The sequence below is a fragment of the Macaca mulatta genome, chromosome 6 (assembly GCF_049350105.2).
Source record: "Macaca mulatta isolate MMU2019108-1 chromosome 6, T2T-MMU8v2.0, whole genome shotgun sequence".
Taxonomy (NCBI): Eukaryota; Metazoa; Chordata; class Mammalia; order Primates; family Cercopithecidae; genus Macaca; species Macaca mulatta.
The window spans coordinates 160,386,472-160,408,119 of NC_133411.1; the positions used below are offsets into that span (position 1 = coordinate 160,386,472).

Here is a 21,648-nt window from a genome sequence, read left to right on the forward strand (position 1 = left end):
GTTTCATGAGTTATTTCCTTTTATTTTTTTGAGACAGGGTCTTGCTGTGTTGTCCAGGCTGGAGTGCAGTGGCACAGTCATGGCTCACTGCAACCTCCATCTCCTGAGCTCAAGTGATCCTTCCACCTTAGCTTCCTAAGTAGCTGGGACTACAGGCATGCACCTGGCTACCTGTTTTTTTGTTTTTTTTTTGTAGAGATAGGGTTTTGCTATGTTGCCCATTTGGTCTTGAACGCTTGGACTCAAGTGATCCACCCGCCTCAGCCTCCCAAAGTGCTGGGATTATAGGCATGAGTGCCATGCCCAATCTGTGAGTTATTTCTTAGTGTGTTCAGTGAGGTTATTTACTAACACTTGATATTGTCAAGCTATTGACTGCTTTGAAGACAGCCTCATTTTATGCTGTTGGGAAAATTTTTCTTCTAGTTGCGCCTCTGAGTTCCATTATATATATCAATCCTCCGTGCTTCTTCCCCGTGCAAACTGAAACCAGCAGACTGAAACTGGCTATCTAAAGGTGAGCTGGAGTAGTCATTTGCACAATGTGGTCTGCACACTTTTTGGACTTCCCAAGACCATTTCAAGAAGTCTATGAGGCTAAAACTATCTTCATAATAATACTAAGATGTTATCTGCCTTTTGACTTGTGGATATTTGCACTTATAATGTAGAAGCAATGGTGGGTAAAATTGCACTGTAGAATGAATCAAAGCAGTGGCACCAAATTACGCTAGTTGTCATTGTATTTTTCACTGCCACACATGCGCAAAAAAAAAAAAGCCCTTTTTACTTAAGAATGTTTTTGATGAAATGGCAGGATTACTAACGTTTAAAAACTTGAGAACCTTTGGTATAGGTCTTTAATATTCTGTGTGGCAAAATGGGAAGTATGCATGAAGTACTTCTGTGAGTACCAAAATATGTTACTTGTCTCAAGGCAAAGACTTTAAGTGATTGTTTGAGTTGTCAACCAAACTTGCTTTTTTTTTTTTTTTTTTTTTCCCCATAGAACTAGAAAGAACAACTAATAAACTGTAGGTCATTCAGACCCGAGTACTTGTAAGACATTTTCTTGAAAATGAAAGAAATCAACTCATTACCTCAAGGAAAACAATAGACAATACATATTTCTCGATCAGAATAAAATTCAAACTTTCAAGCAAAATTAGGAAAAAAAAAACCTTGTATCCAGTGCCATGAGCCTGATAGCCCCTCTACTTGAAGACTTTTCTGATGAGATAAGTGGTGATATTAACAAATGTGACTTTTTGGTATTATTGATCTATAATGAAGATATTAGAGTTGGAAGATCTGTATAAACTCAACCAAAGTATGATGTTAGGAATTCTGCGTGGGTAAAAGATCCATTGAAAGAGCAAGATCACCAATGGATTTTTCTTTTTTTTTTTTGAGACAGAATCTTGCTCTGTTGCCCAGGCTGGAGTGCAGTGGCACAATCTTGGCTCACTGCAACCCCTGCCTCCCAGGTTCAAGCAATTCTCCTGCCTCAGCCTCCCAAGTAGCTGGGATTATAGATGGGGGCCACCACGCCCAGCTAATTTTTGTAGTTTTAATAGAGACGATGTTTCAGTATGTTGGCCAGGCCAGTCTCGAACTCCTGACCTCAGGTGATCCACCCTTCTTGGTCCCCCAAAGTGCTGGGATTACAAATGTGAGCCACTGTGCCCAGACCACATTGCAGGTAACTTCTAAAAAATTAACATGTGTTGCATTTTGGAGTAGTGTCAAAGGAAAATTGCTATAATTGTCTGTGGAGGCCATTAAAATACTCCTTCTTTTCCAACTACATGTCTGTGAGAAAATAAATTTTTTTCGTAAATTTCAACAACAACATATAACAGTAGATTCAACATAGAAGTAGGTAGTCCAGCTGTCTTCTGTTAAGTGAGATACTAAAGAGATTTTGGGGAAAAAAAAAAAAGACAGTGCCATTCTTACCACATTTTCTTTTTTGGAAAATAGGGTTCTTTTTCATTAAAAAAAAACTATTTGTATTAACATGCAATGAACTTACTGTTATTTTTTAATTAAATATTTTTAAATTTTTCTCAGTTTTAATTTTTATTATAGTATAGATCAGCAGATGTAATCCACATCAGCTAAAGCTATTTGACATCTTCAGTGATTTATCAGAGAATAAAGGGGTCCTGAGACCAAAAAGTCTAAGAATGAGTGATGGAGCATGAATGGAAGTACAGAGATTTGCTAGGCTTCTCCCTTCCCTTTTCAGAAAGATAGTCCTCCCTTGTAGTTAAGACTTCACTGTTCATGAAGTTGATTTTGTGCTTTTCACACAGTACTGGGTAATCCCAGCTTGGGGCCATCTATTAAAAATAGTAATTTTCGTCAATTGCTTGGAGTCCTGGTGTTTCAGAGCTGAAGGGATCGTGGAGATCATTTTGTCCTAGTCTGGTTCCCTCACCATATAGATGAGACAGCAGGCCCAGGAAGGGAGGGGAGGGATTGTCATATGAAGGTGATGGCAGAGCTAGGGTGAGGGACCTAGTATCTCATGCTAGCCAGCTCAGAGGCATTTTGGGGAGGTCTCTGGTGGGTAGGTGGGTTTGGTACAGTGCTTACCTTTGCCCTTAAGTGGATTAAACATTTGTCAAGATAGAAATTTACTGGACCCATTATCTTGCAGCCACAGGATACTGATAATGCATTTACTGTAGACACATGTAATGCTTAAGCTGTTTCCTCAGGACGTCTTAACCTCTTCTCATGTGGAAGCAAAGTAGTTTCCTTGGTCTTTCTTGAAAAAGAAAGGAACAGTAGGAAGATCAGGAGATTTTTTCCCTCAAGGTAAAAGGAGAAAGGTTAAAGTGAAGTTCCTTTCCAGGGGGTGTAGATGGGTCTTATTAATGGCTTATATGAGTAACAAGTGTTACTTGCTTTGAGTTTCTAGTGAATTGCAGATCTGAAGAAATGCATGTAAACATCAGTTTTGAGGGGTTTAGGTTACATGTTCTGTAGAACCACAGACAGTGCCGGGGCCAAATCCTAAGTGATTTGGGGCAGAATGATACTATATTTGACCTGTTTCCTATCCTTCTGGAGGTAACAATGGGTAGAAACTGAAGACACGACCACCCCTCTTGTCTTCAGCATAGCAGGAAGACAAGGAACCCCTTGGATGAGTTCCTATTCCCTGCCTCTGTCCTCACCCTCACCCTAACTCGAATGGCAACTAAACCCAACTACTCCTTCTGATTCCCGTCCCAGCTCGCTCTCTAGGGTGCTATTCCGAAGCCCTTCTCTTTGCCAGTGGTGTCTTTTTCCCCAGAAGCACATTTACAGTTCCTGCCTGTGCTGCCGGGCTCAGCTCGCGTCTTTCTTCTGTGCAAAGCCTCACCTGCCTCCCTTCTCCCTGGTGTCTGTTCTTGGGTTTTTCTTTGTTTTCCTTTTTTTGAGATGGAATCTTACTCTGTCACTCGGGCTGGAGTGCAGTGGTGCGATCTTGGCTCACTGCAACCTCCGCCTCCTGGGTTCAAGCAATTCTCCTGCCTCAGCCTCCCAAGTGGCTGTGATTATAGGTGCCTGCCACTACACCCAGCTAATTTTTTGCATTTTTAGTAGAGACGGGGTTTCACCATGTTGGCCAGGCTGGTCTTGAATGCCTCACCTCGTGATCCACCTACCTTGGCCTCCCAAAGTGCTGGGATTACAGCCGGGAGCCACTGCGCCCAGCTGCTGGGTTTTTCTTAAAGACAACAATCTATTTTTGGTGGTGATTAATGTGTTCCCTTATTTTCCCCGAGACATTATTTCTGGAGACTGAGATCCATACCAGATTCATACTTATTTTCACCACTGCAGTTAACACAATGCTTTATATGTGATAGATGGCATTTGTTGACTGAAAAAATGAATGAGGAAGTGTGAGAAGCTTTACCATTACAGCTTGAAGGGGACAGTTTGTACAAATCCGCCCTCACAGCAGAAGAGTAAACTAGGTGACTATCTGAAAGGGCTTCTCTGGTCCTAGGACTCTATGGCATTTGACTTTTTTTTTTTTTGAGGTGGAGTCTCGCTCCGTTGCCCAGGCTGGAGTGCAATGGTGCAGTCTCGGCTCACTGCAACCTCCGTCTCTCGGATTCAAGCAATTCTCTTACCTCAGCTTCCTGAGTAGCTGGGACTACAGGTGCCCACCCCCACGCCCAGCTAATTTTTGTATTTTTAGTAGAGACAGGGTTTCACCATGTTGGCCAGGATGGTCTCAATCTCTTGACCTTGTGATCTGCCCGCGTCGGTCTCCACAGTGCTGGGATTACAGGCATGAGCCACCGCACCTGGCCTGATTTTTTTTTTTTTTTTAATACAAAGTGTATCAGGGACTTCTGGCCTCTTATGGTATGGTGTGACTTTTATGGTATTCACTTTGTATCTTTCTGTTACAGGGTTTGGGCTTCTATTTTTTTTTTTTTAATTTCCTCTGTTCTCTCACCAGTGTTTGTCCGTCATAGTTTGGTTTGTCATCCTCTGTTGCAGTTTTGGGGTCTGAGTCTTTTGGGTTTTTTTTGAGATGGAGTCTCCCTCTATTGCCTAGGCTGGAATACAGTGGCGCGATCTTGACTCACTGAAACCTCTGCCTCCTGGGTTCAAGCTCAACCTCCTGAGAAGCTGGGATTACAGGTGCATGCCTCCATGCCCGGCTAATTTTTGTATTTTTAGTAGAGACAGGGTTTCGCCTTGTTGGCCAGGCTGGTCTCGAACTCCTGACCTCAGGTGATCCACTGCTTCGGCCTCCCAAAGTGGTGGGATTATAGGTGTAAGCCAATGCACCCAGCCAGGTCTGAGCGTTTACAATGGTCAGTTCAGTGGTTAGAACCAGACCCAAATATACTTGGAAAAGGTAGAGTGTCTGGAGAGAGTTGGAGCAGGCAGTCAGTTGGAGTACCCCTCTGGTCTAATCTCTGAGAGAAGGGATTCTCAGAAATGTCACAGAGAGTGGGGACTTACAGCACAGTGGATAAGAGGGGGAGCTCTGGAGTCAGACTGCCCAGATTTGAATCCTGCCCCAGCCCTTTACTAGCTGTGTGACCTTGAGCAAACTGCTTGATCATCTATAAAATAAAATCTTACAGGATTGTTGTGGAAATAAAATAAGATAATGCATATAAAGCACTGAGATCCTAATAAAAGTTAACTGTCATGGTTATCATTTCTTTGGCTGTCTTCTACTTCAGATGGTTCCAGACCTTGATCCACCTGTTAAAAGGCAACATTGGCACAGGACTCCTGGGGCTCCCTCTGGCAGTGAAAAATGCAGGCATCGTGGTAAGGGTCTGCATCAGTAGAGGGGAGTGGTGACACATTTTAGGAGATAGCTTTTTGTTGTTGTTAAAATGTACTTGCTTTAAAACATTTTAGATAGAGAAGCATTTTTTAAAAATTCAGTTGACAGAAAGCAGAATTCAGACATTCATTCGCCTAAAGATATTTATTGAGAGTGTTCTGTGTGTTAGGCACCATTCTAAGCTCTTAGAATACATCAGTGAATTAAAGATTCCTGCCCTCATGGAGCTTACTTCATGGTGGAGAGGATGTACTGAGATGGCTCGAGCAGTTTCTGTCAATAATATGAACTGATGAGTTAGTTACAGATGTCTGCCCATTTTCTACACGGTCCCCCATGCCTTGTTCCTAAATGGCCAACTGCAAGAATCTTATGTCTTCTTTTTGTGATTTACCTCCAGTTGACTGCCTGCCCAAAGCCATTCTGGTTTCTTTTGGAGTTGAAGAGAGGCTCGGAGATGTGGGTTGCCCTTAGCTAAATGCAGTGTTTCTTGATCTGGCATTGCTGTAAAGATAACTTACTCGTCTCGCCTCACATCCCTTAGCCCAGCTCTTCCCACAGTCACAGGAGCCTTCTATTCTGCTGACGTGCACCGGTCTCAGAACAGACTTATCTTATGTCCTTCTTCTCCACATGACTAAATCTCTCGAAAATGTGCTAGAGTTCAGATAGAGCCCATCTCACAGAGCTAATCTCCACGATCACATTTCTCTCTCTAATGCTGGGCCCAAAGTTTTGTCAGTGAAAAGTGCCTTAGTAGCTTTTTAATCATTTGCGAACCGAGTATCCATTGGGTTCACTCCTAATTCTACCTACTTCTCTCTCTCTTTTGTCCGCAACACCTGTCCCCAGATGGGTCCCATCAGCCTTCTGGTCATAGGCATCGTGGCCGTGCACTGCATGGGGATCCTGGTGAAATGTGCTCACCACTTCTGCCGCAGGTGAGAGCCCTCTGCGCCACCTCTCAAGGGACAAATTGTCCTTTTGGGTTCTGTTATCAACCCTGAAAATGAGCACTGATGCAGACCACTCTCAATTCTTTACACTGGCTGGAGGTAGCGGCTTATGATTGCAGCGTTTTCCTTTCCCTGGTTATTTTTGTGTTCTTTTCTGGCTCATTATCATCTGTTAAATTGACTTATGCCCAGTGGGTAGACACTACATTCTAATTTCATGTGCGTTGTCATGTTTACCCCATTGAAGTGATTCTACCACATGGTTGTTAATTATAATAAAAGTAACCATCCTATCGACTTAATACTTCTGATCTTTGAAAGCATGAGGTACAGGACTCAGAGTGGTACCTCCAGGGTGACAGGGGGGAACTGACCCAGGTCTCGGTGGCTCTATTGGTTCTGTCTAATCCACATGCTCTGCCTTTCCTCTTCCCTTCTCCTCTTCTAGGCTGAATAAATCCTTTGTGGATTATGGTGACACTGTGATGTATGGACTAGAATCCAGCCCCTGCTCTTGGCTCCGGAACCATGCACACTGGGGAAGGTAACTGATTTCCTCCTTCCTTTCAACTGTGGCCTCCCAGTGTGAGGCCTTCAGACGGGGAGGTGCAACATGGGAGACAGTGTAAAGCGTGGAAAGAGTTGCTGTTTGGGTCAGTTGCCTTGGGCTGTGGCTTAGCTCCACTGGTAGTAAGCTGTGACCTGGGGCTGGGTAACTTCTTTTTTCCTTGGGTTTCAGTTTCCTTGTCAGGAAAGCATGGGGCCTGGCCTGAATGGTCTCTAGAGCCATTCCAGCTTTGGCAGTCTATGACCAGTGATTGTTTTTGATTCACTCATTTGTTCAACAAATATATTTAAGCACTATCTTATAAATGGAACAAAACAGTTCTAGGTAAGAAGGGGAGATTTCCTGAAGTAAATTATGTGGTTCCTACCCTCCAGAGGCTCGTAGTCTGTGTAAGGAAAGAGATATCTGGGAAGAGAAGCCAGGGAATAAGATAAGAGACCAGTAGTAGGAGACACTTATAAGAAGAAAGTGTCATGAGCTGGGAATACATCCTCAGCGCTCAAAGAAGGAGGGACTTTAAAGATTCTCTTGTCGACTGTGGCAGGTGAGAAACGCACATGAGAGCTGGGAGCAGAAAAGGCTTCAGGAGAAGGTGAACTAGAGCAGGGTGTGGAGATGAATTTGGAGGTGGGAAGTATTTGCAAATTTCTCCTTGTGGTAACTCTTTGATGTTTGGAGGGAAATATTATTTTTGTTTTCTACATTTAAATGTAGGAAATTGATACTATCAAGGGCTAAAAATTCTTAAAAAAAAAAAAAAACCCACATTAAAACTATGTTCTCTAGAAAAGTTCCTTTTTGTGGCCATAGAGGAAACTTACCTTCATTCATAGTCACCTTTATCCTGTGATGCAGATTATATAGTTCTTTTGGCCAAATTATTTTCTGTAACTGGGAGAAGCTAGATTGCCAAGTGACCACCATGAGTTGGGTGGTGGTTAATTCTTCCTTCCTTTCTTTCTTACTATTTCCTTTCTTCTTCCCTCCTTCCCTCCTTTCCTTCCTTCTTCTTTTTTTTTTTTTTTTTTGAGACAGAGTCTCACGCTGTTGCCCAGGCTGGAGTGCAGTGGCGCGATCTCGGCTCACTGCAAGCTCCGCCTCCCGGGTTCCCGCCATTCTCCTGCCTCAGCCTCCTGAGTAGCTGGGACTACAGGCGCCCGCCACCTCGCCCGGCTAATTTTTTGTATTTTTAGTAGAGACGGGGTTTCACTGTGGTCTCGATCTCCTGATCTTGTGATCCGCCCGCCTCGGCCTCCCAAAGTGCTGAGATTACAGGCTTGAGCCACCGCGCCCAGCCTCCTTCCTTCTTTATTAAAATGTGTGTTATTTTAACATGTGCTCAGAGTAAAAACTTTGTTTTGATCAAGATAGGATATAAAGTAAAAAGTGAAAGAAAATTTTGGTCACAGTTGCATGGGTAGCCTTTTGGAATTTGCTGCATAAGTAGAAACATACACATATTCTTAAGTTTTTTGCACAGATTGACCATACTATGTATACTATTTGGAAACTTGCTCTTTCCCCTTAAATGTCTGAGATGTTTTTCTCTATCAGCACATAGAGATTTAACACAGTCTTTTTAACTGCTGTGTAATGTTCCATTTAAGAACAGTCTATAATTTAATCACTCTCCTTTTGATGATCCTTTAGGTTGTTACCAGCTGCTATTGTTCAACCAGCAATCTGTTTTTGGTACATCAGTTTCTGTGTCCTTAATGTGGGACTTGGTTGGTTCTTGTATCCAAGTTAGAGAGACAGTGAAGGAAACTACTTCTGGTGTTTTATGTCAAAGGCTCCCTGTAAACAAAAAAGTGTGAGATGGGATAGTTGGGCAGATGTGTAGAGAGGAGGCTAAGGGGCTGGGCAGTGGTCATGGTGTCTGTGCATGTGTCTGACCTCATGCAGCTTTCCAGACAAGAAGCCAGGAAGGGGATGTTGGAAACCACGCAGACAGCACCTCCCTCACCTTCTTCCCAACGCCCCCGACCGGTGGCACCTAGCATGGTTTCTTCTCCTGCCAGGGCATGCTCAGCCCTGTCACTGCCAGGAAGGGTCTGTGATGGCTTGGGGAAAAGCACTGTTAAAAAAACACCGGGTACAAGGTACACTATTTGGGTGATGGTTACACTAAACGCCCAGACGCTACCACTATGCAGTATATCCGTTTAACAAAAGAGCACTTGTACTCCCTAAATCTGTTAAAAAACAAAAAGGAAAAACACCTCCCCTTCTGGGAGTGTTGCATTTGTATTGTAACAGTCTTTGTATTCCTTCCTTCCCCATGTCCAGACATGTTGTGGACTTCTTCCTGATTGTCACTCAGCTGGGATTCTGCTGTGTCTATTTCGTGTTTCTGGCTGACAACTTTAAACAGGTAGGCACCTGGTTAAAAAAAAGCAAAAACAAAAACAGGAGAGAGGATGGCAAAAGATGATTGAAATTTTTGTTTAGGATTTTTTCCAAGCCAGCTTTTGTCAACAAAAGAGTTAAAGTTTTAACATTTTACGTAGAACCACGTCTTCTGTTTGATTCCCAGGGAAAGAGCTCGGGCATAGAGAAGCCGCCACATGTCTTGCCCATCCTCCTGTCCTAGGTACATATGATCAAACCTAGCTCAGACAATTGGGTTGCTGATGATAGTCGTGAAGATCTCTAAAGATGGCTCACTGGCCACAGATTCTAAAAGGCCTTGTTCACACACGTGAGCCTTTCCTCAGGAACCTGTTCCAGCAGAGGATCCACCGGCCTCTGTTGTTTGAGAGGTGTTTCCGTTTTCTTCCTTCCCCTCATTCTAGGTGATAGAAGCGGCCAATGGGACCACCAATAACTGCCACAACAACGAGACGGTGATTCTGACCCCCACCATGGACTCGCGACTCTACATGCTGTCCTTCCTGCCCTTCCTGGTGCTGCTGGTTTTCATCAGGAACCTCCGAGCCCTGTCAGTCTTCTCCCTGTTGGCCAACATCACCATGCTGGTCAGCTTGATCATGATCTACCAGTTCATTGTTCAGGTATGTGCCTAGGCCCTCCCCTATCGTCTTAATTCAATATTTTAAAAAGGCCAGGTGCGGTAGCTCACGCCTATAATCCCAGTACTTTGGGAGGTCGGGGCGGGTGGATCACCTGAGGTCAGGACTTTGAGACCAGCCTGGCTATCATTGTAAAACCTGTCTCTACTGCTAAAAATACAAAAATTAGGCGTGGTGGCATGATCCTGTAATCTCAGCTGCTTGGGAGGCTGAGGCAGGAGAATTGCTTGAACCTGAGAGGCGGAGGTTGCAGTGAGCCCAGATCACGCCGCTACTCTACTCCAGCCTGGGCAACAGAGCAAGACTCTGTCTCAACAACAACAACAACAACAAAAAATATATATATATATGTAAGTAGACTGTAAATAGTTATATGTTACTACTGGTATATCTAGATTAGAGGTTCTTATCTTGTGCCCTGCTGACATTTTGGAATGGATAATTCTTTGCTATGGGGCTGTCCTGTGCACTGTAGGATGTTTAGCAGCATCTCTGGTCTCTACTCAGTAGGTACCAGTAGCAACCCCTCCACAAGTTATGACAACCAAAAATGTCTCCAGATATTACCAAACCTCCCTGGGGGGCAAAATCACCCCCCACTCCCCAGGAATCACTGGTTTAGACTTTTTTCAATTAGATGGTTAATTCATGATCATTCTATACAACTGGAAAACAGAGGAAACTATTAAGATTAAAATAAAAATTAATTTTTCTAACATGTATTTAGATAAGTAATTCCTTATCAACTCCAGTTAATTTTTATTTGTCAAAATTATAAATTCACTTGTTCCCTGCCCTCACTTAGCCCATGCAGGCAAGTCTGTGGGGTGGCATGAGAGAGAACATCTGTATACAGATGGGTAGAAGATCAGGAGATCAGGCTAAGAAAAATGTGCCCTTAAACACTATGACTGTTCGTGAAAATGACAATGCATTTTCTAAGGCTTGAGAAAAGGAAAAAAAGTAAAAGCAGGTAAATAAAAGAATAACTTAAAAACGATACTTAAATTCAGTTCCCCAACTAATTCATCAGTACATATTCATTAAAATGCACACAACACAAATACCTCTTGAATACCACGTCCCCACCCTGAGTCTCCTCTCAGGGACTCGCTCTGTGTGATTGGTCTGTCTCATTCTAGATCCTGTTAATGGATTTACAGCCCATGTAATGTATCGAGAAATACATGAAAATATATTTTGTTTTCGTTTTTGAAACATAATTTTGTAAAGTTACATGTTCATCTACCTTGCTTTTTTCCACCTTAAAAATGCCTTAGCGAGCCTTCCAGGTTAGTATTCCTGGCTCTACTTTGTTATTGTTAGCTGTCACATTGTATCACAGAGTAGAGATTTGCTGCCGTTTATTTAACCAGTCCCCATTCAGTGGCTATCAGGTGATTGATAATTTTTAGTATTATTTCAGTATTAAGACAGTGAAATGTTCTTACACATTCCTTTTTGTGGGCTTGTATAAATACTTCTTTAAGATATTTGTCTAGATGTGTAATTACTGAAGAGTGTGCACTTTCGATTTTTTTTTATGTTACCAAGTTGTTTTTTCCAAAGGCTATTTCCTAATTTCATAGAGACTCTCTTCTACAGTATTTACATGCCCATTTTTCCACCCTTAACTAATACTGGATGTATTAGTATTATTTATATTATATTAGTATTATTTATATATAGTATATATTATATATTAGTATTATTTATATATAGTATAATTATATTAGTATTATTTTGGTCAGTCTGACAGGTGAATATTACCTCATTTTCATACAGTCTGCTTAACAGTGACCCAGTCATCCACTGATAGTTTCCAGGAAAACAGTGGCTCATAAAAAGCAGAACTTATTGTGCTAAGCAAATGACATTATCAGTTTAGATTAACATTGTGCTCTGTGAATATTGACTGTTTTTTCATCATGGTAAGTCAGATGAGTGGCAGATATTGACTGTTCTTCTGCAGAACTATTTTTTTAAACATAAAATAAATAGTTCTCTGCGTCCCTTTTTTATGAGACTGGAAGGAGGGCCTGTGAATGCACGATAGACCATTTCCATTACCAAACAAGGAAGGGTAAATATTTACCCATGATTTCACATTGTAATTAGAGCTCTCAAGAGCACCTTGGATACACTCCAGTGGACGTTAAAGATGAATTGAGTGACACCACTCCCCATAGACAGGTACACCTGCTGCATTTAGTTTTAAATCATTGCAGGTAGTCGGGCTGTGGTGGTTGCCGTGATCAGAGGGCTGGGATGAGAATTTGGGTTCTTGTAGCGTCTCAGTCCCAACCAACTGGTAGTATCCATCCAGAGTGATGTCTATTTATAGTACAACCAGGACACAGAGCAATGTCTGCATAAGGGCAGCCCTGCTGGTTTCTTGAGAGCAATTCCAAGTCTTCCTCTGGGCTTAGCCAGAAGTTGTGCTGTGATCAAATAGTGCCGTCTACCCGGAGTGCAGCATGGGGGAGGAGATTTGGCTGTGTTTTGATGTAGTCACTGCCCATAGTGGTGTAATTGCTTCATTTTGATGTGTCGTACAGCTAAATATGCTCCCTCTAGGTCATTTTTGTTGCTGCTGCCTCTGCTGCTTGTTACTACTGTTCTGTTTTGGCATTTTGCCTCACTTACCATGAGGATTCCCCTACTGTTCAGTGTTTCTGATTTTTGTCCCTAATCCTAAGCACGTACATGACTGTTCCTTTTGCCCCTCATGCACGTGCCATTGTAGGTAGCAGACCAAGGTCTTCCACCTGAGCAGGTTCCCTTCTGTCTTCGGCATGTGGAGTCTCAAATGGAAGAGTTCCAGGCAGAGTGCTTTGCACAGAGGGAGCTCCCAATTAATGTTTTATCACTGCATATCGTTGCTTCTGAGATGTATTTTTTCATAGTTATAACAGTTTCAGAATTACAAGAGTACATCTCACAATCCATGTGTGCATTTAACAGCATTTTCTCAAAATACTGTTATTATTATAATTGATAATATGGTAAGACCTCACATAACATCATTGATACGTTCTTAGAAACTGCAATCCATGAAATGTATGTATAGCGAAATCAGTTTTTTTCCTCATCAATGTTATAACAAAACAGCATTGAAGGAAGTGACTACATCGCTTCACTTAAAGTCTCAGTTTCCAAGAACCTATTGATGACGAGTGAGGAGTTACTGTGTTGTAGAATTAAGGAGCTATGTTGATAACAAGCTGATTTTAACGTGTATATTTCTTTATAAATTAAACTTTTCTCATTTAGTTGGCTGGGTAAGTAGCAATCAGTAAGTGTGTAGAATAATACACTCCTTCTGCTGGCATCATTCCTACAATATCCCCAGACATGGATTGTGAAATTCCCGGTCTGATACTTGAATCTGATCTGATGTATGAACAAGAGCAGGAGTCATTCACTAACCAACAGATAGTACCTATTTCCAATAACTTATGTCACATTTATGACTCAGGAATAACTACAGGGCACTCTTGCTCTCAAGTCCCATTGTAGATGAAAAATACCAATTAGCCTGTCTTCATTCCACGTATTGAAATGCTTCTTATGAAGAGACCTAACAGATTTCTTAGCTGGGGCCCAAGGAAATGTATTTATTTAACTTTTTTTAATTTTTTCAAAGGCAGTATCGCTGCTTTGAAATCTTTCAAAGAGAAGGCTGTTACAGAGATTAATAATGGATCTCCTTTTACTCACCTGAAATTATTCTGAAGCCTGTTAAGAGCATGCCCCGTATTATCCAAATATCCATATAGTTAAATCAATTTTAAAACATTGTAAAAGGCTGTTTGAACATCAATTTTCATTTTAATTGAAGCAATGTATGCATGAGGTTTAGAAAGCCAAATTTTAAAAAGAGAGCAGTTTGAATCCCCCCTCCCTACCCTGCCCCTTCCACACAGTCTGTTACTGGAGACTTGTTCGGTGGAGGATTTTGCAGCTATACCTCTGCATTAGTCAGGGTTCTCTAGAGGGACAGAACTAACAGGACAGATGTACATATACAGGGGAGTTTATTAAGGAATATTAACTCACACGATCACAAGGTTCCACAACAGGCCGTCTGCAGGCTGAGGAGCAAGGAAGCCAGTCCGAGTCCCAAAGCTGAAGAACTCGGAGTCTGATGTTCAAGGACAGGAAGTATCCAGCACAGGAGAAAGATGTAGGCTGGGAGGCTAAGCCAGTCTAGCCTTTTCATGTTCTTCTGTCTGCTTTTTAATCTGGCCACTGATTGAGCTGGCAGCTGATTAGATGGTGCCCACCCAGATTGAGGGTAGGTCTGCCTTTCGCAGTCCACGGTTAATGTTAGTCCCAGTCCCAGTCAAATGTTAGTCTCCTTTGGCAACACCCTCACAAACACACCAAGGAACAATACTTTGCCTCCTTCAATCCAATCAAATTGACACTCAATATTAACCACCACAACCTCCTTCCTTATACAATCTTAACATTGTACCTGCAGTTAACAGTTGCCCCTTTTTTTTGGCCTATTTTTGAAAACATTCTTTTTGCTCTTTCTCCCCACGTGTTCCAACACTCCTATTGTGTGCTTCTTGGTAATACTTTCAAAGTGCTCAAGCTCATTGATAAGAATTTTAAAAAGAAGAAGAAAAGAAGAGGAAAAAGGAAGAGAACCAATCTGAAAATTCACCACTTTCTCTTCCCTTCCAGCTTTATCTTTGGTGTTTATGTAGTTGTATCAGAGTGAATATATAAATTAAAATTAAATTTTTTTCTCCCTAATATTTCATAAGTAGATTTTCATGTTCTACTTAGTTGTCTCAATTTTTACTTTTTAGTAATGCATACTGGCCAGGTGCAGTGGCCAATGCCTGTAATCCCAGCACCTTGGGAGGTCGAGGCAGGCAGATCACTTGAGATCAAGAGTTCACAAACAGCCTGGCCAGCATGGTGAAACCCTGTCTTTACCAAAAATATACAAAAATTAGCCAAGTGTAGTGGTGCACACTTGTAGTCCTAGCCACTTGGGAGGCTGAGGCACGAAGAATTGCTTGAACCCAGGAGGCAGAGGAGGTTGCAGTGAGCTGAGATCTCGCCACTGCACTCCTGCCTGGACAACAGAAGGAAACTCTGTCTCCGAATAAATAAACAGTGTATATATTCTGTGGTTTAGCTGGTATGTTGTTAATTACTTAACTGATCCCTTGTTTGGGATCTCTACTAAATATACAATATATGCTTGTTTGGGAGCATTTATGTTGTTTTCAGTTACTTTATTAAACAGCTTTGCTCAGTGTTTTTCATCTTTTGATTTTTTTTTCTACTTGAATTCACTTTCTTGGGATGGGATTACCTCGTGAAAGAATGTGACTCTTTTTATGCAAGCCCCAACATTTGAGTTTTTAATAATATGTTGGGCTTGTCTTTCCCCCAAACAAGTGGGTTTTTCTTAGCCTGAAGAGAAAAACATACAAAGGTTAAATGTCCCTAAACATGTCAGGTATTAGACTTTCTTCCTTTAGAGAATCTCGAATTTGTTGAAAGGTATGACCTCTCTGATTCAGAGTTCAAATCCTGAATTTCTGTATAGCCTTTTGCTTTGTTTTGCTTTCTGTCTTTCAGAGGATCCCAGACCCCAGCCACCTCCCCTTGGTGGCTCCCTGGAAGACCTACCCTCTCTTCTTTGGCACAGCGATTTTTGCATTTGAAGGCATTGGAATGGTAAGAGCTGCACTGTGATTTGGGCTAGTGTTCTCTAGTGCCCTTGGTGTCCTGCAGGTCTGTTTCAAGGAATGCTGAGGAAACATTGTTAGAAATTATCTTCTGAGGCCAGGCGCAGTGGCTCACACCTGTAATCTCAGCACTTTGGGAGGCCGAAGCCTGTGGATGACTTGAGGTCGGGAGTTCGAAACCAGCCTGGCCAACATGGTGAAACCCCGTCTCTACTAAACATACAAAAATCAGCTGGGCATGGTGGTACACGCCTATAATCACAGCCACTCGAGAGGCTGAGGCAGGAGAATCGCTTGAACCAGGGAGGTGGAGGTTGCAGTGAGCCAAGATCGTGCCACTGCACTCCAGCCTGGGTGACAGAGCGAGACTCTGTCTCAAAAAAAAGAAATTATCTTCTGTGACTCACTGGTCAGTTAGTGAATAGTGTTTTGGGGATTCCATTGAGATTTCCCAGCTTTAACTTTTCAAGACAAATTATATGTAATTTTAAAATGTTTACATTCAAGGCCCCGTCATTGCACACTCATCTCCTATGTTTGCAGTAAGCAATAGTATATGGCAGTCAGGAAGGCAAGGTCTAGAGTCAGACTGACTTGGGGGTAAGCCCTGGCTCTGCCATAGAGTAGCTGTGTGACCTTGAGCAAGGGCTTCACCTCTTTGAGCCTTCATTGTTTATTCCTGAAAAGTGAACTTAATGATTCATAGTTATTAGGATTAAATGAGATATGTGCAAAGTGCTTTGCACAGACCCTGACACATGGTAAATGTTTAATAGATTTTAATTTTATTAATATTATTTTATTATTGAATCAATAAATGTGTGAATAATTTCTCTGCCCTACAACATTGGTTTGGTGTATTTTCTGCCTGCAAAAAAGCAGCCTTCACTCCTGGCTCAGCATGCTGTGATTTCACCGAATGCTTTTCCTAAAGAGGAATCTACCCCTCAATTTTACCTAATTTGAATTTTATTTGTATTTTTCATTATAATGGTACAAAACTCTTCTCTGAAGAAAGTTATTCCTGGCCAAGGGCTCCACAAATGGGAAGAGCCTCTTCCTGGCACGGCACTTCTTTCTCTTTTTTGATTTCCCAGACACCTTATTTGCTTTTAAGAAAACCTAGAAGCTGTACACATTTTTTGTCAGAATCGTGAGAAATCACCCAAGTGGTGTTGATGGAACACGTTGAGGCTCTGACCTCATGGGGGAGGCTTTGGGAGTGATTACATGTAAATCGCTGATCTCCTTGAGGTTTTATACCTTGCCCTGTGCTTTCTCTTGGGGCTTTTCATTGCCCATGAAGAGGATCTCACTTTAATTCAGAAACACAAATGGTTTCTTGCTGCCGGGGCAGAAGCCTGAGCAGGCCCATATTTCAGCAGTGAGAAAGAGATCCCAAGAACTCAGGACTGGAAAAAGGAGGCTGAGAAAGTGTGGAAAGATGCCCAGAGACCTTGGGTTCCTGGGCATCCTAAGGGACTTCATGCTAAATTTTTAGTAGCTTTCCCTAACAGCACAGTGCAGAAATTGTTTGCTTGGTTTCATCACCACTTGTACACAAAGTTATTCTGCAAACATTATTTGTCTTCAAGATTTCTTTGTATTTCTACTTTTTTACAATAGAGAGAGAACACTGCTAGATTGACTCTTGGTTTTGGATCTAGAGCTTGTTCATTGCCTCAGGGTAAAGTGCCAGGCTGCACACTGTGTATTCATCGTGTGCTCTGTGTTCATGCAGCTGTCACAGGCCAGATAGGACATGGAGGAGATGGGCTCCCTGCCCTCTGGCTCTTTGTATTCTTGGTATGAAGAAAACTGACAGATACATTTAGAAGCTGTTTCTAATGGATGTGGATTAACTGAAGCTGGAGCACATGGTAGGGGACACTGGGGGCCCCTGGGAACACCAGGCCTGCAGCAGAATCGTGTTGGTGTGTGCAGCACAAACCCATTGTGCCTCATGGCCACAGGCGCTACAGGAAAATAAGTGTAATAACAAGATCAAAGTTTGTGGCACAGCTAGACCTTGCCCAGTGTTGCTCTTCCGTATTAGCCATGCCAGATCCAGTTGATGGCAGACCGTGAAGATCCTCACAGTCACACCATTTTCCCAATTCCTAAATAAACTCATTTTCATAGGGGCCTTTCCTTTGCCTTTACCAAAGTTAAAGAATGTCCTCTGTTATGACGAAGGAGGCAGCAAAGGTCAGTGGTTTGTAATAGGAGTCTGGAAACTGGGCGTTGTTAAGTACCCGTGTCTCGAGATCCTCTATGAAGTCATGCTGTCTTTCGCACCGCAGCTTCTCTCACTTGGAGGTTTAACTTGTCGCTGCTCGTGCTTGCCCCTGTTGAGCTAGAGTGGCAGTTTTCCCTGACCTATATTTTGCATTCTTTAGACAGGTAGCAGGAAGCTGTGATCTCAGGTTAGATGCCAGGTGGGCATGATGTGGGAAGGCCTTCTGATCGCCATGTGGCCTCACTCACAGGGCAAGGGACATTCCCAGCCTGCAGGGATCCTGCAGCAGGAGAACAGAGCACTGTCCTGAGCCAGGAGTCCTGGGCTCGTGTCCTGCCCACCCTTATTTTTAGGACTTCCTGGCTAGGCAGTGGGCTGCGGAGTCCCTTCTAGTCCCAAGAGCATAACGTCTGATGAAATAACTTTAAAGAGGAGATGTGCTTCTGGAGAATTCTGGAGATAAAAGAGTTACTTTTTTTCTGAGGATTTTTTTTTTCTTGGCCATTAACTTTGCTTTTTTCTGCACTTTCTCTCCTCTCTCACTCCTCTCTCATAGGTTCTACCCCTGGAAAACAAAATGAAGGATCCTCGGAAGTTCCCACTCATCCTATACCTGGGCATGGTCATTGTCACCATCCTCTACATCAGTCTGGGATGTCTAGGGTACCTGCAATTTGGAGCTAATATCCAAGGCAGCATAACCCTCAACCTGCCCAACTGCTGGTACGTCAGGGGAGGATGGAAACCTAGGAGCACTGGATATTTTTAAAAACTAATGGATCAGAGTGTGGATTTTTCCTCTTATCTCTTAAACCAGCCCACTTCACTCTAACCCACCATCTCCTGCCACTGCCAGCCCTCACTGGCTGCCCTGGACTGCATTCTGTTTGCGTTATTCATGTAGAGCCTTCTGCTGAAGCCAGTGGTGCTGATCAGCCGGTGGATAAGCCATTTCTCCTTGGAATTCCTAAGCTCAAAAGGACCGAGTATCTAGTCCATTCACTGTAAACCATTCCAAATGGACAGGGAGATGGGAGGGCAAACCTGCATTTGGTTCCCAGCATCAGTTGTGCCTCTCCCTTGGTAGTCACAGGCTTGATATGCAGGTGGGAGCATCTCGCTGTGGGCCAGGGATTGTTGGGAGTCCTTTCGTACCTCTCTTGCATTGGTGAGTGTATTATAGGGAAATAGTGAGCCATATTGAAATGCTTCCTGAAAAGGTAGATGATGTCCCAGGGCATGTGCTGAGCAACCATCCTGTTTTGAAGATTAATCATCTCATGGTGGAGAGCAGCTGTTAGCAGACACTGAGAAGCTTGTTGAGTGCCCTGCGGATCAGAATCACCTTTCAGTCTAGGCTGGCTGATCTGCCTGGGTGTGCTTTTTATTTTGTTTTGTTTTGTTTTATTGTATGGTATTTTTTAAGTCAGCAGCACTCAGTGTTTCCAGGGGCTTTCCCATTCAAGTACGAACCAGGCTTGACCCTGCTTAGCTTCCAAGATCAGATGAGATTGAGCACATTCAGAATGGTATGGCTATAGACCTGGATTCGCTGTTTATTTTTTAAAATTCTTTTTCAGTTGATTTTAACTCGTGAGGCATACTAATTATATATCTGTATGCAGTATGTGTGACATTTGGATACATATATACAATGTGTAATTATCAGATCAGGGTAATTGGCATATCCATCTGGTGCCTACTTTCAAATTTCCAAACGTTTCTGCCCTTCCAAGAAGGAAGAGGCAGGTAGTAGCTTGGTGTAACTGTGTCACCTTTCCCTGGAAGATAAATGGATCGGGAGCAACAGAAGCAGCCCACGTGATCTGAAGCCGTAGAGGAGCATCTGTCTTCTTTCCTAACACCCCAAACCCAGCTGCTGTCACTTTTCTGCCTCTATTTGGGTGTAATTTATTTGGCTATCCCTGCAGGTGTCACTCTCCTGAGTCCAGACTTCATAGCTCTCCAGAGGCTTTCGGGCTGCTTTGAGTTTAATGATAGAGCCACCAGATTGTTCCAAAGAGTTTTCAATATCTATTCATGGAGCAAATATGACCTTTTACCAAACTCAGTCTTTACAAGGTTGTTCTCCTGCTTATAGCATAAGAACATCCTCTAGATTTTAAGTTCAGCCACAGAGAAACTCAATGCACATATACACAGTCTGTATTAGCACATTTAAAGAGATTTCCCACAAGGGAGGACAAATGTTTCTTGCTGCCTAACACATGAGGGTCTGGTTTAAAGTGGAGCTTTGCTTAGGGATGGAGACCTTTCCTTTTAATGACCAAGTCAGATCTGTAAGCTGATCACAGACTTTTTTCCTACTCTGCAGTCAAGGCACTGGAGTGATAAAATAGGGATATCCCGTGGTGAGTCACGTCTTTTTTGGAAGCTACACCTGAATCAGTAGTAGGAAGAGAGCCATAGTGGTATGGAAAGACGGAATTCTGCTCCGGCCTCTTGGTCCTGCAGTGTCTTCATCTAATTCTAGGGACACTTGACTCGGATGGGACAGATATAAATAGGCTTGTGACATTTTAATTGCATTTTTGTTTTTATTTTTGAAGGCACATACACCCATATACCCATGGCAAAGATTCAGATTTTCAAAAGGTACACAGAGAGCATTTAGTTTCCACCCCCTCGCCCTCCACTCTAATTCCCAGTTTTACAATTTCCCATTTCAGAGGCAACCATATTCCCAGTTTCTTTCTTTTTTTTTTGAGGTGCTTAATGTATGTAAGATTGTCATGTGGGGCGAGGGTATTTTTTTTCTCCTCTTTTTTCTTTTTTAAGACAAATTGTAGCACTCTATAGATACTGTATTGCTTCATGCTTTCTTCACTTAAAAAAAGTGATATAAAAGTGTCCCCATGATAGTGATATACTGTATCACATGATAGAGTGATATATCATGGGCATAGTTTCATATCACACCTGGAGTTCTGCCTCATACTTTGTTAAAAGCTATATGGGGTCACCACGATTTGTCTAAGCAGTTCCCACTGGTTAACATTTAAATTGTTTTCAGTCTTTCCTTCTTAAATGGTGCTGCAGTGAGAGATTGTGAACATAAGCTTTTGTGTACATGTGCGAGGATATCTGTGAGCTAAATTTTTAGACATGAAATTGCTGGGTCCGAAGGTCGTGTGGGTTTGTAGCCTTGATAAGTGTCAATAAATCGCAATGGGACCATTTTGCACTCTTGCTGATGATGTGTAAGTGTGCTGAGCAGGCTTGGCACGTCTCCTGTCTGTCTCGGCAGGTTGTACCAGTCAGTTAAGCTGCTGTACTCCATCGGGATCTTTTTCACCTACGCGCTCCAGTTCTACGTCCCGGCTGAGATCATCATCCCCTTCTTTGTGTCCCGAGCACCCGAGCACTGTGAGTTAGTGGTGGACCTGTTTGTGCGCACAGTGCTGGTCTGCCTGACATGTGAGTAGAAGATGATAATTGCCTTGCTTGTTTTTCCCTAAAGGGCACCCAGTCTCCAGGGCTTGCGTGAGAAAAGACAGTATGTGTCTTTTGACATATACTGCCTGTGTTTGTGAGCAGAGAACCTGGCCCATGGCCTCGCTTTCAGAGTTGAGGCACCTCCAGATGGGGAAGTGAATTAATTACTTATGTACTCTAAAGAACATGGGAATGAGGACAGTGGTTTATTTATAGGTAGGGTATGAAATGCTGTGGAGTTGGTTTTTATTTATAGATAGGGTATGAAATGCTGTGGAGATGGTTATCATTCAGAGTAAAGACATACAACTACTATCCCATATTAAATAAGGTAAGGGTCTGAAAGCCATTTAACCCGTA

The 21,648-nt window shown here is 42.6% G+C and overlaps 1 protein-coding gene across 2 annotated transcripts in view; it reads left to right on the forward strand.

Moving 5' to 3' along the window:
- The window catches only part of SLC36A1 (solute carrier family 36 member 1), a 48,069-nt gene that overhangs the window by 14,130 nt on the left and 12,291 nt on the right, over positions 1-21,648 (forward strand). For both annotated transcript variants that reach the window (XM_015141261.3, XM_001110184.5), the window contains exons 3-10: positions 5,211-5,301; positions 6,173-6,261; positions 6,725-6,820; positions 9,134-9,218; positions 9,640-9,858; positions 15,484-15,582; positions 18,389-18,555; positions 21,101-21,270. In XM_015141261.3, the coding sequence (XP_014996747.1) occupies positions 5,211-5,301; positions 6,173-6,261; positions 6,725-6,820; positions 9,134-9,218; positions 9,640-9,858; positions 15,484-15,582; positions 18,389-18,555; positions 21,101-21,270 (1,016 nt within the window). The remainder of the gene's footprint in view (positions 1-5,210; positions 5,302-6,172; positions 6,262-6,724; positions 6,821-9,133; positions 9,219-9,639; positions 9,859-15,483; positions 15,583-18,388; positions 18,556-21,100; positions 21,271-21,648) is intronic.